Genomic DNA, 21304 nt, shown 5'->3' with positions numbered 1-21304 from the left:
AGTTGACAAATAGAGTTGGAAACATGCCCAAGATCATACAGCTGGCAAATGGCAAAGCTGAAGTGACTGGGCCATCGCTGTCCCTGTCCTGTGTCTTGAGGCATAGGAAGACCCCTCCCTCAGCATCACCAGCCCCTTCCCATCCGTTTTCTCTCTGACAGGGAGCCTTCCGCTCAGAAAGGTGGGGCTCTTGTCTGAGTCCACACAGTAAGCTCGTGGCAGCCATTTGAAAAATGAAAAGAATGACAAATGGCAAAAAGGAAGGAGAGCTTCTGCCCTGCCCTTCCAGGCTGCCTCCCTCCTCTGGGGATGCATGGATGGGGATGCTGTGGGAATGTAGGAAGCCCTCCTTCCGAAGGGGGCAGCTCAGCCCCGGCCCAGCCCCAGCCCTGCTCCTCATTGCCCTGATCTGCAAACTGAATCACAGCATGTCTGAATTTTCCCCAAATCCCTCCTGCTGCCTGAAGCCCCAAGCCCATCTCAGGAGTTCTTGTCTGGCAGGAAGCATAGCCTGGGCCCACGACACTGCAATGCCATGCCTGCCCTTTAGCACTGGCTCAGTGGGGCTCTGTGACCAAACGGACTTCATTACTAGGCTGTGCACTTCACAAAAAGAGAACTGCTAAGCCAGCCAGAGAAGACCGAGCGTCATAAAACGAGAAAGCAATTACTTGGGACAAGGACAGCAACAGCCTATAAATGACACCTCTGCCCCGTGCTAATAGTGGGTTGAATCATTTTCCTCTCTCGCTAATGGCATGCGTAATTGCACCGGTTTTTCAGGCGTCCTTCACCCGTACTTATTTAGACTAGTGACTGATGCGTTGCCATGGAAACCGGCACTAGGAAAAAAAAAAAAAGTCCCTGGTACAGTGGGAAGTGGAAGGATGCGGGCTCCAATCTGGAGCTTACAACTTGTGTCAAAGAACTGAATTTTCAGCGGATCCCGATTTTCGATCTCTAAAAGTCAAATTTGTGAACCTCCCTGTGGATTAAACTCTCCGGAATCGTCTTTCTTCTTCCTCTGATTTATTATTTTTTTCTTTTCTCCTTCAATTCTGACCCCTGGAGGGCTGCAACTTTTCTTCCTGTTGGATTAATAGACAATAGTAAATGAGGCCTGCCCCGGGGACTCCATCTCCACATGGACCCAGAGGAGCGGCGGGACCGGCCTGAGTGACATGGTCACACCCAGGTTAGGAAAGATGGCTGAGAACTCGCGGTTCAAGAAGAAAGTTCATTTTGGAGGTACGGTGCCACCTCCCCAGCCTGCCCGGGGTTGGTGTGCTGAGCCTTTGTTCTTTGCCAGAGCAGTGGGGACTGTAGAACCGTGGAACTCGGGCAATGCTGCCGGCACTCAGTGAGACGGGTGGCATGCTGTGTAGGCGATCGCTTTGCACTTTGTGTGTCTTAAAAATTACTGTTCTTCTGGATGCTGGGTTCCTCGAGGCTATTGTTTCCATAATGGCTTTCTCTTCCTTCTGGTTTAGAGGAAAATAAAGGTAGCTGACAGGTCAAGCTGGAGGATACTAGTATCTCATTTGCTATTAGAATCCCCAGGGTCCTGTTTGTATTCTCCAGAGTCCCTTTGAGCGGCTACTGGGTTTTTAAGGCAAACTGGAGCATCTATTCCTAGTAAGCACTGTGGTTAACCGTGAAGGGAGTTGAGCACATTGTGAGGTACGGGGATCAAGGTATCAGTGGCTCAGGCTTCCTGTGTGTTCTTGTACCTGGTAGACTGCATGGGATGTCCCCTGTAGCCAGGAGCAGGGTGATGCCTCCTGACCCATGCAGCCTGCCTGCCTCAAAGACAGCATGGCTAGTGTGGTTTTCCTTGCTGTTGTTTTTCAGTCGAGTAGACTGTGAGCTCCTTGAGCATAGTAACGGCGGAGACCAAGAAAACACCAGATGTGTTTTCAGAGTGCTGTGCTCTCATCAACTTCCACAGTAGGGTCTCACCAACTGCTTCCTCCTGCACAAAAGCAGAGACCGGGAGGTGGCTCAGTGAGGAGCTTGGTGACCAGGTCAGACAGATAACACCTATCTTTGATGGGGCCTCCCTCCCGAGTGTGACTCTGAGGAGTGTAAAAAGAAGTGTGAACTATGAATCGCCAAGATTCTCATGACCCCACCCTCAGCCCCACCAGCTGGTCCTCACCCTTTGCGACCCTGCGATCTTTCAGTCACATGGAGAATCTTTAGGGGTGCCAGACTTCTGGGCAGGTGCTGCGGGGTGTCAGTGGCTTGCAGGGAAGGAGAAACAGCCAGGTCACTGGGCTATTATCACCGATGAGATCCACCCAATACACCCACCTTGCTGAAGGGTGAACCCCATCATCCTGAGCTCTGCTGGGCCCCTGTCTGAATGCCAGCCTGCAGTACCTCAGCTTCCTGCAGGCTTGTGTGGCTGCTTTGTGCTCAACAGGTCTTTCTTCTCTGTGTCCTAGTTCCCTAGCCTCAGCTGCCCGTGTCCTTAAAAAAGATTAAAAAGCTAAAAAGAATCCTCCTGCCCCCAGTGTTTTCCTAGATTTACAGGCAGGCTCTGCACACCTGCATGCCCTTGGACACTGCACCTTACCTGGCTGCCTCTCTAAGGGGTGCTGATGCCTGCCTGTTGGAGGGACTGACAGACAACAGGATGATTTGCAGCCCCAGACCCACAGACTTGGTGCCAATGATCATTGGTTTCATTCAAGGCATTTTGATCAGCTGGGAAAAGACCCATAGGACCCAGGACAAAACATTCTCTAGGATTAGATCTTGGGTATTAGAGGGTGGGGACCATGCACTGGGGCTGCAAAAGGATGATCAATTCAGATGACTGGTGAAGCAGAGAGGACGCCTCTGCTCCCTTAGGGGCCCAACTGAGTTGATGTAGGGATGGAAGTGTCCTTTGGAGACCTGTCATAGACCTTTGTGTAAATGTCCCTCCTTTCTCGTCACTTCAGCCCCTGGGCTGCTGGGGTAACAGGTGCATCATGTCCCCACCAGCCCCAGTCACCACGTGTCCCTCTGGATGTAGAGAGAAGAGAGAACTCTTCTGGAAAATGGGAGGCCGCCTTGGCATGGACACTCCCAGCCGAGCTAATCAGTAGCATGCAGATCAGGCCCCAATTCATCCATTTACTGTCATTTCCACTTAAACTGCTAGTTTGGCTGGATGTATTTGGATATATAGGCTTCCGCTGAACCTCCTGGGCGGATTTTTTTTTAATCCTAATTACTATAGAGTAGAAACCAACTCATTGACAGCCAACAGCTTTACTTATTTGTCCAACCAATTTGGGATTGTGATAACTGGGATACGTTGCCAGAAACAGAGCACAGCCTCCCTCCGACATTGTCTTCGGCTTTGCTTGGTCAAGGAGCAATAGGGAAGGCAGAGGTGGCTGGAACAGAGCTCCATGCTGCCTTCGCCATGTGCACCTGCTGCCCCAGGAGGGAGATGTCCACTGTACTTGCCAAACAGAAGGACTGGAGAGGCAGGGAAGTAGCCCTGAAAGCCACATCACCCTGCAAAGCCCAGCTCATTTCCAACCCAAGAGAGCCATCTTTGTGTGTCTTTGCCCAAGGCTGTGAGTCGAGGCTCTTCCTGTTTCCCAGAGTCAAGGTTTGGATCCCACGTCCGACGCTCACGTACCAGGTGACCTTGGAAATGATCTGGTCAACCCGGTTTTCTCCCTGGCAGAACAGACCCATCTCTTGGGGTCGCTGTGTGAGTTTGGTAGAACTGTGAAGGGAGTGAGCTGAGTGCCAGTGCTGTCACTTGGTACCCATGTGACCTTGGAGTGGCATTTCTGTACTTCAGTTTCCTCCTCTGTGTGGTTATGTGGTTATTGTAAGGGCGGTGCTGACTGGTGGGCTGCTGGTGGCTAAATGGGATAAAGAGTGGTTTTTGCTGTCACAGAAACCTTCAAAGCCATTGCTGAAATTCACAGGGGATTGGCATCTCACCCCACAGGTCAGGGGCCAGCCATGCCAGCAGGGCAGGCACAGGGGCCCCACAGTGCTGCCTGGGGCTCCAGTTCCATCCTCCTGCTTGTCCTCAGCATGCCCAGCGTGACACTAGCTGCTGAGTTTCATCTGCATTCCTGATGGGAAGGGAGGTGGGGCATGGGAAGGGAGTCCTGCTCTTGTCTCATTGGCCGGGACCAGGTCACTTGCCACTCTTGGGGGACCCAGAGAGGCTGGATGCGAGGCTTCCCAACCCCTGTGGTAGAAGTGAGACAGTGCTTGGAGGTAGCTGCCGAGTGAGCTAGCTTGGAGTTTGCAACAGAAGAAAGTGCTTGGCGAAGGGCAGCATCTGAGTTCTGACTCCCAGGTGTCAAGGCAGTGAAGGGCAGTGGTTAAAGCCTGAGCATGACAGCTGTCACTCAGCTGGCACAATGGAGATGATATCCATGCTGTCATGTCAGGTTGCCAAGGCATTAGAAGGAGCCCACGTGTCTGCACTTAAGACAACAGGTGTGGTGACGATGGATGATGGATAGTAACAGACCAAAACCACGATAGTGATGGATGCCCATCACCATCACAGCCCCTTCCCGTTTAGTGTCACTTCCCTCCCTGTCCTCTTCCTCAAGCCTTGCTGGGTGGTGGGAGAACAAAGTCCAAACAGCATGGTGACAGCTAGGCTGAGGCCCCTGGCATCATGGCGCAGGAGTGCAATCCCATCACCAGACAGGAAGCCAGGGAGCATTCCAGGGGCTCACAGTCATGCCACTTGTTCTCATGAGAACTAACTCAGAGTCCCAGGAGAACCGCCCCATGATCCAAGCCCCACCCCATGAGGCTTCACCTCCCAAAGGTCTCAGCACCACACACCCCCACCATATGAACCCTTGGGCAACAACACTCCATATCCGGACTGCAGAGGGGAGGCAGCCTCTCCCCACCTGTGGGTCCTCCGCGTTACCGTGGCTGCTTCTGGACCATTCTGGCCCTCGCCCTGGAATGGGCGTCTGGCTCACTGGTATGGGCGCCCACCCTTCCTGTGCCTTGGGGCATGAGGCTAGTGCTTTGAGGGCTTCACCTGGTCCACTGCCATGGGTTTCCGTAAGGAAGGGCTTCAGCTGCCTCATACAGTGACAGTCACCAAAGCTGCTTTCCCTTAGGTTGTAATGCAAATCGTGTTCTTAAGGTGTTTGCTCTCATCTCACAGTACAACTAACAATTTTCTCAGGTGACTAAGAAGAAAATAACTGCTAGAAGTGGCCAGCTCTCCAAAGTGGGCCCTGTGTTTTTCAGGGCAGGGAAAACAGCCTGGCATGCTGGCATCTTCCTCCTTTTTCTGGGCTTTAGAGTCCATAGGTTTGGCTCTCGCATGGTTCTCAAGTGTTTGGGACTCTTCCAAGTGCCCTGTGAGGCTAGTGCCCCTTCCCCACATGCACCTATGCCCACCCTGAGGGAATTCAAAGCATGTGGGTTTTGTTGTTATTGTTTTTTCACAGAACCTTCTGCTGCCACTTACTGCTGGGTTCTTACCCAGATATAAGGACATGAGGTTGGTTTCCCCAGCACTGGTCAAGGAACAGACACCACACACACAGACTTGTGCACACACTGGGAAGGAACAGCTGTGCACTGGCAAGCGGGAATAAATAGAACCTGATGACTCAGTTGCTTATTGGTGCCATATCCCACCGTATAAGTCTGCTTTGACTGCTGGAAACCAGTATGATGCAGAGAAGAAAGTATCCTGGCACCACCAATCGCAGACAAGAGCCGTCCTTCAGAGCTGAGTTCCCTTAGTAGAAGAGGAGTCATCCCCTGGGGCTGCCACGCAGGATCAGACACAGAGATCCCATGGCATAAGAAGGAGATGGAATCTCAGAACCCCTGAGTCTCCATCTCAGGCCTTGCCATAGTAGCAGTCTAACTTTGAACTTAGTTGCATCTTCCAACTGCAAGCATGGAAATGTATTTTCTAGAAACTACTGCTGTGTCATCTGGGTAGTTTCTGACCTGAAGGGATTGAAACCCACTTTAGAGCTAGGCTTATCCCCCATGCTATGCTGCAGAGAAGGTCTCTGCAGCCATGGGGCAGAGCAGTGGCCCCAAGGATGTTCACATCCAATGCCGAGAATCTGTGACTGTGTTACCCTACATGGCCCTGGGCAACTAAGGTCACAGATAGACCTTGACCTTAGTCCGTTAGCTAAACTGCCTGTAAGATGGGAGATGATTCTGGATTTGGGTGGGGGAGTCTCACTGTAACCCTAAGGGTCCCTCAAAGTAGAAGAGAGAAGCATAGAATTTGGAGTCGCTGTGATGGGATGGGAGAGGGACTCGAAGACCACCATTGCCACCTCTGAAGTTGAGGAAGGGGCCAGGATCAGCAAGATCCTCTGGAAGCTGGAAAAAGGAGGAAGTGGATTCTCTGTTGGAGACTGCAGAAAAGAAGGCAGCCTGGTCATGCTGTGGCTTCAGCCCAGGAAGACTCGAGCCATACTTGTGACCTATGGAATTGTGAAGAGACATATTATGTTGCTTTAGGCCACCAAGCCTGCGATGGCTCGTCACTGCAGCCACAGTGGAAGAGTCCACCCTTCATCAACAGGTCATCAGCAGGATGTGGAGTCTGTCTCTATACTCTGACTACAGGACCCCCCTTCATCCTGCTCCTTCCCCCCATCAGTGCTAGGCGCCCAGAAGGTGCTTGATAAACGTGACCCATACCTGATTTAGTGAAGAACTGTGTGACATCCCCACACACACTGGTTGATGGTTAGTGTCATATGTGTTTCTGTCAAGTCAGAGTCCCTTGCTTGAGTGACTCTGAGCGCCATGGTCCTGAGCCCCCACACCCTCGCTCACTCACCAGAACAGAGAATGTGGCCCACCGGGGTGGACCTCAGTCTGGAGCCTGGGTGCTGGCTCTAAGCTTGGTGCCCTCTGCCCTCCAGCCTCTGGCCCCACTCGGGCACCAGGCAGCCTGCAGACTATAGTGTGCCCCAGCTTGCCAGGCAGGGTGGCCTGGTAAGAGGTCTCCTCCTCCAGCTCCACTTTCCAGCACCTGCCTGGCATCTCCTGGCAATCTGATCCGTGCATTTCTCCATTTTGCAAGGAGTCCAGCAGCATCTTTGGTTTTAAAAAAAGAAAAGCTATTGTTACCTTGCATCCCCACTGGTCATTCCTGTGGCTCTGATCCTGTCCTTGTCTTACCAGCCTAACTGAACAGTGGTTTAAAACCTGTGAGGACACAGAGGCCCAGGCAGGAGAGAGTTGTACGGCTGCACAGTGCTGGGGACTCGTTGTCAATAAAAAGAAGTAAATCTGAGACATAGTCTTGAATTTTAAAAGCCCCAGATATTATTATACACAGTTCTCAGAGGATCTGGAGTAGTAGAACCTCATCATTATGGCAGGTAAATCAAGCCACCTGACCTGGAAATGTTTTGTCATCATTGGAAGTTACTCTTACGTGTGTGATCGAATCCCAGGTCTCACTGTCTTCATCAGAGAGGAATCTGGGCCCCTGTGTTTCCCAGGCCCCCCATCTGGGCATTATAACTGCTGTTCCACAAAAGGGAACCTAAAACCTAGAACCATCAGCAGCCAGTGGCTACAACTGTGGCTCTTATTGAAGAGTATACTGCCCCCTGGGGGCGCTTGGAGATGTATACGCTCCTACTTGATTGTCACCGGAAATACCAATACTGTCCCCTGGAATCTGCTGGGGGGTCAGTTCCAGGACCCCCCCCATAAATAACACCATCTATGATCCTTAAATACTTCCCATAGCATGCCATAGTGTTTGCACATAACCTACGCACACTCTCCCACATGCTTTCAGTCATCTCTGGATGACTTACAACACATAACCCAGTTTACCTGCTGTGTGAATAGTTGTTACATTATATTACTAAGGAAATTATGATAGTGAAAAACGTCTGTACCTAGTCAGTCCAGGCACAATTTTTTCCAAGTGTTTTCCGCCAGAAATAGGTTGAGTCTTCAGATACAGAAACCACACATACATGAGACCAACTGTTTTTAGGAATTGGAAGTAAAAATGTCCAAGCACTGTCATCATGTCCAGAGAGGTCCATTTATCAGTACTATCAGGGCAGTGGGCCACCAGCCAGCTCTGAACAGAACATCATGTGGTACAAAAATGGCCCCGGAGAAGGTCTTCCTCTTCACTATGGACAGGGGACACTTGCCAGAAAGAATGAAGCGGATTCTTGGGGTAGGCCCTATTGGCCCACATTATAGACAAGAAAACTGAGGCCAGTCAGGAAGTGGCTTCCTGCCCAGCTCAGACTACTAGCAAAGCTGATCTTGAATTTATCATGTCTGAAAACCAACTGTTCTGTGTCCTTCTCTGCCTCTCTCTGTCCACAGGCATCTCGTGAGCAAGGGGACTATCCCAGGACTGTGGCTTAGGCGCGAAGGGCGCATTATGTTCCCTAGCCTCATCCTCACCCCACGCTGGGCCACCTCCTAGCTCTGTGGCCACCCCCTCCCCACATGTCCTTGTGAATTAATCTGTGGCCTTTCGGAGTCTTAGTAAATGTCTTTGAGCAAACTCCTCTCCATGTTTTCTTTTCCAGAAAAGCCCACTCCAGGACTGCAGACCTTTAGAGGCTCTGAGGACGCTGTCCTGGCTCCCTCACCTTGTCATACACAACCCCACACACACATCCCGCACTCAGCGTAAAAGGCTATTTTAAATGCTGACAGGCAGAAGCTTGTCGCGAAATCTGTCACTGCCTTCCATGAGTCCTAAGAAGTGTACAAAATGGGATTTCTAGGTTTGGGCTTGTTTTTTTCCCCTTGTGATGTAGATTTTTCTAGGCCATACTCGGAGTGGAGCTTTCAGGGGACATCAGTTTAAACACTGCCATGTGGAGTGCCCACGTTCACAGCCACCCTCTGGTGAAGAGAGAGCCCCCAACTGTACTGGGAGGGTGTGTCAGGATGAGGAGGGGACCCTGGGGGCCCTTTGGCCCAGGTATCTTGCTTTGCACTTGAGAAATGGAGGCCAGAGGCACAGTGGGAAGGGCCCCACATGGTCACCGCCTCCCCAGTACTAGCGGTGGGGTTCTCAGTTTGTAGACAGGGCTGTTCCACCACTCTGTGGTCCTGCAGAGGCGCTGATTCAGCACTCTGTGTCGTGTCTTCTGCACCACGCAGTCAGACCACAGAGTCACACCTGCGGAGTTCATTCACGGACTCTGCTGCACCAGGCTGTGTGGCAGGAGCTGGGGATCTGGCGGCCCAGTGAAATCTGAACTGGGGAAAACATGTCCCAGACAGAATCTAGCAGAGACAGAGGCTCGGAGGTATAGATCAACTCATCGTGTTGAAAGAATACGGAGGAGGCTCGCGCAGCTGGAGGGTAGCCAGCGAGGAGGGGAGGGGGCCAAATGTGAGGTTGCAGAACAAGCAGGACATCACCTGGTTTGCGTACGGTGTTTTAAAGCTCATTCTCTTTGCTGTATGGAGAGTGGATCATTGAGGGGAGGGGCAAACATGGAAGCCAGAGACAGGAAGTTTCTGTACCAGTCCAAGCAGGGGTAATGGTCACTCAGACTAGAGTGACAGTCACTGTGAGGCTTCAAGCTGTGTGACACGCTGCAAGCATTGCTGAGGGCCCTCTGTATGGAACACCTAGCCTGGCACTGGTTGGAAATTTGGTCATGACTTCCAGAAGTTTCTGTATGGTTCTGGGGTGCGTGTGGGGGTACATGCTTATGATCCCAGCACTAGAGGCAGGAAGATTGAAAGTTTGAGCCCAGCCTGGGCAACTTAGTGTGACCCTGTCTTGAAATTTAAAAAGAGCTGGGGATGTGACTCTGTGCAAAAGCCCTGGGTTCAATCCCCAGTACTGTGGCGGGGGGGGCATCCTACACGGTTAAGGAACCAGATGCATAAATACTTCCCACTTGGTTGTCAGCTTGTCTTTCTCCTTTATCATCAGCAGAGGTACTTTAAGTCACAGAAAGATGCATGTGCTGTGCCAAGCTTTAAACGTGTTTAATGCGTACATTCCTATGGCCCATTAGGTGATTTTCTCTTTTCCTCTTAGCAAGGGTGGCCATTTTCCCAGACTGGGATCCCACTCAATCTCTGCCTTGATGTTGTCTGGCCTTCCCTCCTCTTCTCCCCTGCCCTTGCCAGGGACCCTGGGTTGCTGCTGATAGAAACCCACCTCCACCAGGCTTGAGCAAAACACAGAATGAGTATCCTGGCCCACAAAGGCCGTGCATGGTCTGTGTCGGTCTGCCTGCCCTAGGTAACGCTGTGGTGACTTGGAACACAAAGGTTTATTTCTCATTCTCTCCGTGTCCAGCCTGTGCCAACAGGGGGCTCACTTGGGGACCCGAACAGCTGAAACAGCCAGGATTTCCAGCACCATGGGTGTCATGCTGAAGGGTACCACACGGGAGGCCTTGCATTTGGATTTTTGTGCCCTGGGCCCTTTGATCACTGACCTGAACTTGTTTTCAAGGATCCCCAATCCCAAGAGAGCTGAGAAGTAGAATCTGACTGCATGCACATGGGAGGAAAGCCAGGATACTTGCCAAGAAGCCCTCATGGCCTCTGCAGGCCAAACCCAGGGCTTTTGGCATCAGGGCTTCTGTGCCTGTCTTCCCCTATGTCTGTTCCCCTGGACATGGGGTATGGTGCAGGCTGGCCAGGAAATTTGCATGGTGAAGGGAAGCCACAGATTCCCCAGCAGAGAGGTGTGGGCACAAAATCCATATGGGTGTCACACCCAAGGGCCATTGGGTGCTACAATATGGATGATTATATGTATAACTGTATCTTTTCAAACTCTTGCATGTAAACAACAGAAAGCTAAATTGGCTTAGGCCAGGAAGGACCCTGAACCTGTGTATTAGTAAGTTTGCCCCAGCTATGTCCAGGGTCCAGCCGTGGCGTCCATCTCTCTCAGAGTCTGGCTTTCTCCACTCCCTCCTTCCCCAGCTCCCGAGCTGTCCTGATTGCAGGCATCATCTCAGGCAGCCTGGCTCCCTTCGATGGCCTCAGAAATGGGATCCCAGTATCAGGACAAGTGCCCACTGTGCTCTGAGGGACAGTCCCACCAGTCTCCCTGCCAACCACTGGAGCCCAGGGCCGGGGAATAGGGGGTGACCTCACCTGATTGAATGTTAAGACTGGGAAAGGGCTGGGCCCCATAGCATGAGGGAGGCATATGCCCACCCTTCAGAGCGGGACACAGTAGCATGCCTGACCCTGCCTCTTGCCACTTTAGGAAGAGGGTATGGTGGGGGCTGCAGCAATCTGGATGGTGACAGACCACAGCTGCTCAACTGAACCACAGCCTCTCTGAAGATCCCAGTGGGGAGGACCAGTCCCCTACCCATCATGTTCATCAACCCGCAGGGAGGCCAGGGTGGTCTCTGCCCTCCTCCTGCTTCCCTGTGCCTGCTCCTTGGTGTTTTGTTTGTACCTTGCATTTGCACCACTGGGACCCGGCAGGAGGCGCCCAGAGCAGTCAGCTGTAGCCCACACTGCACAGCTGGCCCCAGAGAGCCAGCAGGAGCCAAGCCTGGATGTGTCGTGACTCATCCACCATCACCTTAGGGAAGAATTCTGAGATCTACCCAGCCCACCCCTCTTCCCAGATCAGCAACTGAAGCCAGAGCCAGACGTGGTATACACACCTATAATCCTAGCACTCTAGGAGGTTGAGAGGGGAGGATCAAAAGTTTGAGCCCAATCTGGGCAGTTTAATGGCTTAGTAAGACCCTGTCTCAAAATAAAATAAAAAGGGCTGGGAATGTAGCTCAGTGCAAAGGCCTTGGGTTCAATCCCCAGTAACACACACACATACAATAATGATAACAACAACAACAACAAAGGTGACAACAACAATGACAATGATGATAATGATAATAATAAGCCAGGTAAGAGCAGGTCCATGGGACATGCAGGTTGGGGAGGCCACCTGGGTTTAGGGAGGTTAGGTTGCTCCTGGCAACACCACCTCCTCTGCCCCCTCTGCCCAGCAGAGGCTGTGCTGTGGACAGGCTCTGTGCTTTCTGGCTGGGTGACCTTGGGCACTCGCTTAACCTCTCTGAACCTATGTAACTGCGTGGAGCTCAGGCAGAGGAGGCACTCGGACAACTCCTGGGGAGTGTTCTGGAAGTGTCACACAATTGGTTTGTTGGCACAGGCTGCAGAAGCCCGCATCTGGGTTGGAAGTCCAGCTGCCGCTCATGAACTGTACAACCCTGAGAGACCTCTGAGAGGAGGAGGCCCCACATCCAAGGTGCAGCCCCAGGAAAGCAAAGCCAGGGACACGGCGCCCTCCATGCGCCACTGAGCTGCTCCTGCCAGGGCTCACCCTCTCACTCCCCAGTGGCTTCCCTGGGAATAGGACTGTCTCCACTCACGGGTGAGGAGGGGCAGCCAGTCCAGCCTCAGGGCCCACACCCCTCGTCCTTGTACTCTGCTCTTCTGGGAAACAGGGACAGGAGACACCTTTACTGCTGGACATTGTGTGAGAACCAAATGAGGTGAGAGACTTAATTTTAGTGAAACAGGAGATCAGTTAGCCAGGCATTGTGCACTTAGAAGCATTAAAGAAGTGCCACAGTGGAGATGATGGTGACAGTGACAAAGCTGGGGACTTGATGATGGTGGTGGTAATCGGTTATGCTTATTGTGTTAGTGACGGTGACTATGGTGATGACAGCAGCGACAGCAATGGTGATGATGATGATGGTGACAATGGTGGTCATGAGGCATATCTCACAGCATAAGTGTGACTATGTATGGAGCCAGAGTCCTGGGAAGGTTTTCCTAAGGCAACCAGAGATAACATACTTTCTGAAGCTTCCTTTTCTCTTGTAAAATAATTTTGACAAAAACTAATTATTTTGAATGCCCTCACTGAATCAAAATTAAAACTTGATTACCTTTGTGTTAGTTTACAGTCTCTACCCACATTGTTTAAAATTGTATTGGTCCATAAAATCCCACCACCTAGGAACTCCCAGCTTCCTGAGCCAGCCTGGAAATCATCCCCTTTCCGAATGTGTTTTGCTTCTGATGAACCCATGCATAGGTACACACACATGCTCACATGCATGTTCCACTATATTTTCTCCTGTCTGCCCTGGACCCCAGGCCATCTGACCCATCCAGAGACCTGCCACAGTCACATCTCTGTGCCCAGTGGTTTCCTAGACAACCAGTATAGAGCTGCCACATGGGGGTTTGAACAGCAGAAGCAATTAAGAGTAATACTAGCAATTAGCAGCCCTGTGGTCCTTCACTGGCTTTGTGAACCACTCTGCTTAGCCCCGCAAAGAGGTTCAAATGTCATTTATCCCCCCAGGGCCTGGCACATTTGTGGCCCTGACGTAGATGTCCTAGGACTAGCCTGGCAGTTGTGTTGCCAGCCATGTGTTCCCTCTGGTTGTCTGACTTCCAGGGTCTCCCACTTAGCCCAAGAAGGTGGATGTCCTGGGCTCCTTCCTCACCCACACTGACTCCTTGATATCTACCCTTGGGGGTCCCCTTCCAACACTTCCTCTGGCACAGGTCCCGGCTTGGAGGGACCTAGTGAATGATGGCCACAATGGGGCACTGCCGCATGAGCGGACCCAGGGACGCGTACCCGCCCACACCTGGGCTGAACACAGGGAAGGGGTGCACAGTTTGGCTGGGCCATTGTGTGGCCTGATGAGCACTCAGTGCCCTCTGCTCACTCGGATGAGGTTCAGAGGGTTATTTTTTGGCTCCTTGTGCAATGGGTCCTTTGAGTCAGGTCAGCGAGCCTTGCCTTTGTATGTCTGCTCAGAGTAATGCACCAGGTCTGTTGGTCTGTTTTCTGTCAGTGTGAGTACCACAGGCAAGGTGATTCATAAATAATAAATGAATTCAATCTGGAGATTGAAGGTCAAGGGGCTGCATCTGGTGAGGACCTTCTTGCTGGTGAGGACTGAGCAGGGTCTTGAGGTGGCGCAGAACATCACATAATAAGAGGGCAAGGATGCCAGCTCGGGTCTCTCTTCCTGTTTTTATCAAGTCACCTGTCCCATCACAGGGTCCCACCCTCATGACCTCATCTAATCGGAATAGCCTCCCAAAGGCCCCTCCTACAATTGCCATTAACTTATGACTATGGGGATTAAATTTCACTGTGAGTTGTGGGAGAGACGCATACTCAGACCACAGCAGCCAGACAGAAATAAGGCCAAGTCCCATCCTGCGGCAGTGCAGAGAGCACAGGAGCATGGGGAGCCTGTCCCAAGCATCAGGGCAATTGGTCTGGGTGACAGGTGGGCTCTGGCACCCATGTGCCAGCCAAGGCAGTGAGCCTGGCCCTAGCCAGGAGGGTGACTTTGTCTTCATGGCACCAACTATTGCCACCCATAAAATGGATCCAGCTATCCCACCTCCCTCCAAGTGTGCAGATGGCCACAGATTATGGTGTGGGCAAAGGACACAATGTTAAAACAGAGACAATGACAAACACAGGTGTGACAGGCCTGAGCAAAGGAGGATAGCCCATCAACTATTTTAGGTCTGTGGTCTAATAATTTGTACCTCGTGTACTTCTTTGTATATAGTACAACAAAATGCCAAATCTATACTATTGGCAACTTCGCTTTACTGTATAATGTATCACATTTCTTAAAACTTAAATTGCTTGTTTTGTTTGTGAAATGTCATTGCATTTGACTTGCTTTGGGAAAAGACATTTCAGTAATTGTCAGAGCATTATTGTTGAAGACCTTCATGCTGTGTTACTTCAATACCGGAGTAAGTAGCAGCTGATTCGTGATGTAGTGTATGCAGGCAGGTATTTAAAATAGTAGCATGCATTAAGCTTGAAGTTAAATAAGATCCTTTCCCCATGGAGGGCACCACAGTTCCAAGCTGGGAAGCATTGCTGCAGTGGCAAGGCAAAAGGGGCCACAGTGCAGTGTGTGAACCCTGCCCTGGGTGGGCATAGCAGTTAAGTAGTGCTTACGTCAGGCCTGGGACACAGAAGTGCTCAATAAGTGTCAGTAATAATGATGACAATGAAGATGACGTGGCTGATCAGGGACTCATAAGCATGTCATCATGAGGGAAGTGACACACAAGGGGTGGAGAGGCAGGTGGGAGTTAAGTCTAGAGGACTCCAGTAGCCCTGCCTGTCAGTCAAGGCAAGGTTAACTGCTATAAAGAAATCAAAAAATGCAGCCTAATGTCCAATAGGAGGTTAATGCTTACTCATGGAACCACCTGAGGCATAGAGACCTGGGCCTCTTGATTCCAGTCACAGGCCCTCCAACCCTTTAGGGCCTCCCAGTCTGAGTTTTGTACTGGCAGAAACAGAAAAGGAGGAAGGAGAGCAGGTAGGCTTCTAAAGGGCCTGGACTTGAATACCCCACCACACACACACACACACACGCACGCACGCACGCACGCACACACACAGACACACACACACACACACCTGCGCACATCCCATTGGTAGAAACTAGCCACATGACCACATCCTGGTGCAAGGGTAGCTGGGAAATACAGTCCTGGGCTCATCACCAGCCTCCTTCAGCCCTAGGGGCAGCTCCCCACTCTATAGGGAGGAAGCCTGCACCTTAGCTACCTCTGGTCATGAAATGAGCCAAAACTTTCCTAGTGGCTTTATTTGTGCTCACCTTTGAACTGCAAATGTGTGTTTTGGGCTTCAGTAAAAATCACATTCACCTTGGAACACAGGATAAAGGAGACCAACAACAGAGAGGCTTACAGGAGTTAAAATTTGATTTCAGGCCATGTTCCTGAAGCCAGTGGCTTACTGAGTTTTTTGCAGGATTAGGAAGGAGATGATGCAGGAAATTTTATTTGAGAGGAAAATACTAAACAATGCATTGTGAGCTGCTATATTTTTCCTGTTTGTGTTGTTGTGGGTCCCTTCCTCCAGCCTTAAGCTATCTATTAAATCTAATTACATCGTTCATATTATTTCCCATGAAATTTACATCTAAATCTGCTGAGTAAGGGAAGCAAACAGAGGACTTAATTAGGAAAGTTAATCATGTTTGTTTAGTGTCTTATTTTTTCTTAAGGTTAGGAGAAAGCAACTGCAATGGGGAAAATAACAATAAATGTATCTTTTCTTTCCCAGAGGCATTCATCTACAGGTTCTCGGTTTTGCTAGGAGGCTTGGAGCATGACTCTTAGGATGCAGCTGTCACAATCACAGCTTGAAGGCCCGTGGCCCCTTCTGCTCTGCAGTCTTCTGCCGCATCCCCTCGATAGCCACAGCCCACAGGACTCTACCTGCATTTTGAATGGAGCTCTTTGACTCTTCGAGGGTCAGCACCAGTGTCTGTTCATACACATTCCCAAAATTTGCCAAGTCAGGCCACAGACTCAGGCCTCATCTTTTCCCGGATCTTTCCCCAGGAGAGATCTCATGCTTCATGGGGCAGGTGGATGAGAGCCCAGCCAGCTTCATGTGCATTCAGTATTCAGGGACCATGACTCTTCTAAACAATGTTTTGTTGTTTTCCTCTCCACACAGAAACCCGTGCGGACCGCAGCAAGAAGCTCTTCAGGCACTATACTGTGGGCTCCTATGACAGCCTCGATGCATCCGGGTAAGATGTGCTTCCTTCCCTGCCACAACCCTGCTGGTCAATTGCTCAGTTATGCCATGGACACCTTGGGCTGTCTCGTGTGGACTTTTCAGACCCCTTTGGTTTGGTTTGCTATGTATCCACCATCCTGGGATCATGGGAGCCACCATCTTCCTGTGTGACCCTGCAGTTGGGGTTGAGCTGCAGCACAACTAGGCGGCCCAGGAGAGGGGGGTGGCTGTCCAGGGGAAGAAAGCACAGTCCCACAGAGGGGTTGCGGCATGCGTGGTGACACTGCCAGGGGAGCAGTTAGGATGTCCTGGTTTCTACTTCACCTGTTTCCTGTGCTCACTACTGCCACCTCTGGAGAGCTGGAGTCCGAATTTGATGGTGTGGCTGGTTCTGAGAGAGCCACAAAGACATCCTGGCAGCATCCCTTCTTCCTGTGACTGTGGGAGAGCCTGAGGTGGGGTGGGCACTTTTCAGACCAGGGGTGTCCTAAATAGCTGTACGTGCAGCATCTTTTGTGGCCACTATCCCGCCCACCTCATCAGCTTCTCTGGTTCTGAGTGTCCCCAAGCAGGAAATTTCTCTGTCCCTTTGTTTTCCTTGCAAGCCATGAGTCTCCCTGCCCCAGCATTGATGCACACTGGGGCCACAGCGTGAGGCTTTGTGTCGGGGGCTCCAGGAGTCAGTGGGTGAGGCAGGAAGGGAAAGGATACTCAACTGTGACTGCTGCTGAGAGCATCTGCACTTGGCCCATTGGGCAGCAGGCCCCGAGGCCCTTTTGAGAGGCCCCCAGCCAGATACATCCAGGGAGGACCAGTGTGTGGAAGGGACAGGTCACTCTTCCCTGATTCCTCCCCAACCCAAGGGGTTGTGATAAGTATCAGCCCTTTCCCATAGCCCCATGTGCCTGCCAAGGGGTCCCACCTGACTTTGTTTTTATTGAGGCAAGCGTTGCATAACATAAAATGTGTATTTTAAAGTACACAATTCACTGGTGTTTAGCATGCTGATGGTATTGTGCAACCACTACTTCTGTCTAGTTCCAAAACGTTTTCATCACCCCAAGAGGAAGTCCTGTGCCCATGAGTGGCCACCCCCATCCTCCTTCCCCATGGCCCTTGGTGGCCACCACAGTGTGCTTTCTGTCTGTATGGAGTTGTCTGTCCTGGATGCTTTGTATAAATGGACTTTCACAATTCGTAACCTGTGTTCCTGGCTTATCTCACTGAGTACAACATCTCTGCCATGCATCCATGGTGCAGCAAGTATCCAGCTTCATTCTCGGCACCCCCAATATTTCTTTTTTTTTTTTTTTTGGTACCGGGGATCGAACTCAGGACCTTGCATTTGGGAGGCAGGCAGTGTAACCACTGAGCTAAATCTGCCCCCCCAATATTTCTGTTGTGATAAAATATAACATCCAGTTTCTCATCTGAGCCATGTTTGAGTGCACAGTTCAAGGTTAAGCTGCTGTGCAGCCCTTAGCACCTCCACCTCCTGAACTTTCTCTGATATTCTGTCCCTGTTAAATACAGACTCCCACCTCACTCCCCAGGCCCTGGCTCCCCATCCTGCTTTCTGTCTCTGGATCTGATGACTGTAGGGACCTCACATAAGTAGAACACACAGCACTTGCCATTTTATGACTGGCTTAACTCTCAGCGCATAATGTCTTCAAGGTTCATCATGCTGTAGCGTATGCCAGAAGTTCCTTCCTTCCTAAGGCTGTGACAGTCCCTTGTACGTGTATACCATGTTTCTTTATTGAGTCATCCCTTGATGACACTTGGTGTCCCCCTTTGGCTGTTGTTAATGATACTGCTGTGGACTTTGCTTATACATACTTGTTTGAACATGTTTTCAGTTGTTTGGGCATTTACCTAGGGATGGAATTGCTGGTCAGATTTGGTGCTAATGCCTACCTCTTCCTTCACCTCTGTCATAACAAGGTGCACTGAATCAGGAATGCCACGCCTGGCTAGAGATGGGGGAAGGTGAGAATGCTCCACGTCTTCCATTGTTGCCTCCGCTTTTTATGCAGTGCTAGGGATGGAACCTAGGGCCTTGCACATCCTAGGCAGGTGTTCTACCATTGAGCTTCCACTGCCTACGTTTTTACCTTAGCAAGTTCACAGCAGGGCCATAGTTCATATATCTCACTGCTGGACAACTTGAACCACCTGTGGTACATGCATGACTGCCCCATGCATGGCTGTACCACTTCTACCACTGGTGCTATAAGCTCCTGATGGGACAGTCATCACCATCATCACCACCATCAGTGGTTAGGGCTGGCAGGAACATGTCTAGATGTGATCATGTCCTCGTATAAGCATAGCCCCAAGAAGGTTCAGGGGCCAGTAGCCACCAGGGCACCATGCCTGCTGGCTTCCCATGAGTCTTGACTTGGGCCAGATGGCTGCTGGTACTATAGGAGACATCAGTCACAGTGGGCCCTGCACAGTGGTCATAGTCAGTGGGGAAGGGGTGCTTCATCCCATACTTCCACCCAGCAAGGAGGTCTTGGCAGAGCCAGTGTCTACAGTACCCAAGGCTCAGGGACACCTGGGAGAGTCATCACCGTGGCCACTTGGAGGGCTTGCCAGGCGGGGAGCAGGGTCTAAGTAAAAAGGGCCCCTTAAAGCTGGAAAGGGCCAGGCAGTGCCTGTCCTCAAGCAGTAGCTTTTGCAGAGCTATCTTCCTCAAGACAAGGTCCCTAGGGACAGAGCATTGGACAGGTCCATTGTCTCTAGGGACAGAGCAGTGGATGAGCCACCTTGGTGTCTGTGAGACTGGGTGTGCACATGTGCATGAGGATAGGTGTACATCCACACTTGCCATTTGAATCAGGTGGCTTCACATTCAGGGCCCTTTTCCGGTGGAGGAGTGATGGGAGCACCCAACTTGAGTGAGCTGGGGAAAGGAAGGTGGAGCCAGCCTACTAGGGTCCCACAGCAGAGGCATGTCACATGACTAACAGCAGGACAAGAGCACTTGTGGGCACAGGCTGCACATTAGCCAACAGAGGACAAGTGGGACCATTGCAGCTGTTTAATGACAGAGTGGGCTGCCTGTGAGATAGGAGCTCCCTGCCCCTGAAGAGAGCCGAGCAGGGCTGAGTGTTCTTCTGCCAGAAGGTCACAGAAGGTTGGACTGGGTGACCCCTCTGATCCCTGTCTCCTCAGCATCCCTGCTTTTAGTGTCCAGATGAAGGATCTTTTGTCTTATATCTGTTCTGAACACCTGCTCTGTGCCAGGAGCTGGGTCCACAGCAAAGAGGGTCATCTGGCCACACCAGTGACCACTGGTAGCTTTTAAGCAAGGGGTAGCCCAGACTCCAGGCGAACCCTGACTCCCACGGCAGAGGGTTAGACAAGCTGTGATATTACAGTGAGATCATGTCATTTATTCATTTCCTCCCATGTGTCTGCCACCATGCCCTGGTTACTATACTGTTGATGACCACACTCGTGACCTCGTACAGCAGGTGTCACACTACCTACTTCATAGAAGGACAGTGCAGACAAAAGAGGCCAAGTGATGGAACCTGTCCCTGGCCCTACCAACAGTAAGCCTGGTCACCAAGGCCCTGCCTGCTGAGGCCAAGATGTCCCTGCCCAGGACTGGCCTGAGATGGAGGGAAACAGAAGGATGGGGTTCTTTATGGGGACAGCTTTCTGCAAAGCTGCTATGGAAGTATCCTTGGGAGAGAGAGAATGTTGCTCCCTTGGTTAACATACAGCCAGATGAGCCTGCCTGTGAAGGTGAGGGCACAGCCTGCAAGGCCTCTTCCACTCACAGCAGCAGCCCTGGCCTTGACCAGACTTGACCTTGGCAGGGTCCTGGAGGTTGGGTGTGTGGATGAAAGGATGGAGCCATCTCATGGCCATCAGAACCCACAGCCTGACTTGGGAGAAAGAGGCCGGCCATTGGTCCCTTGATTGAGCAACAGGATGTGTCTGGGGACGGGCATGCTGCAGTGCGGCTCGAAGCAGCCAGCAGTTCGTTAGCCCACTTCAGAGCCCCTGTTAGAAATGGCCTAATGAACACCAGACACCCCGGACCACACCAGCCCCACCAGCCAATTACCTGCTGTAGGCGGCAGGTCACGTACGGGCGGGCAGCGTATGGCTGAAGCCACCCCACTGTGGGTGCAAATGCTATTAGAGACAATTCAATAGAAAGCAAGACTCAGTGGAGACGTTTGCTGAGTCAGTTGGGAGTTTTCTCCCCTTCCCACCCCCCTCATGTCAGAGAGTTTGCTCAGAGGCTTGGCAATAAAGAGCTGGGTGGCTGAAGCAGGCCAGTGTGTCCAGTCACTCAAGCTCATTCCCTTCCGCCCGCCCAGAGTCATGTGAGAGCGGCCGGAGAACTGGCCGTGCTGATTGGGTCAGGCAATAGAGGTCCTGGGACCACTGCTGTACATCGCCATTGCTAACGTAGCTAAACATGGGATGGGACTCACAAGTCTCGCTCCTCGTTAACCAGGTCCCAGCTTCGTCATCATGGGACACCTAGGAAGAGGCTACCTGGGGTGGGAGCAGATAGGAAGACCTCACAGTCTCACTTCAGGCTGAACAGGCTTCATATTTCCACCTACCCATCATCCCCCCTCTCATCTGCCCATTTATCCATCCACCCATCCATCCACCTACCCATCGAGCCATCTACCCACTGATCCTCATCCATCCATCCATCTATCCATTCATCCATCTCCCCATCTGTCAGTGTCTATCCATCTT

At 51.5% G+C, this 21304-nt stretch overlaps 1 protein-coding gene across 17 annotated transcripts in view; it reads left to right on the top strand.

Annotated features, from left to right (window-relative positions):
• Positions 1-21304, top strand: part of Shank2 (SH3 and multiple ankyrin repeat domains 2) — a 534108-nt gene that overhangs the window by 332353 nt on the left and 180451 nt on the right. For all 17 annotated transcript variants that reach the window (XM_087205461.1, XM_087205469.1, XM_087205467.1 and 14 more), the window contains one exon: positions 16499-16574. In XM_087205461.1, coding sequence (XP_087061587.1) covers positions 16499-16574 — 76 coding nt within the window. The remainder of the gene's footprint in view (positions 1-16498; positions 16575-21304) is intronic.

The sequence above is a fragment of the Heterocephalus glaber genome, unplaced genomic scaffold (genome assembly GCF_053883595.1).
Source record: "Heterocephalus glaber isolate CG9 unplaced genomic scaffold, H.glaber_assembly_v1.0 deba00000594, whole genome shotgun sequence".
NCBI lineage: Eukaryota > Metazoa > Chordata > Mammalia > Rodentia > Bathyergidae > Heterocephalus > Heterocephalus glaber.
Note: the sequence above shows the minus strand (reverse complement) of the source record. Positions and strands in the feature narration are given on the sequence as shown.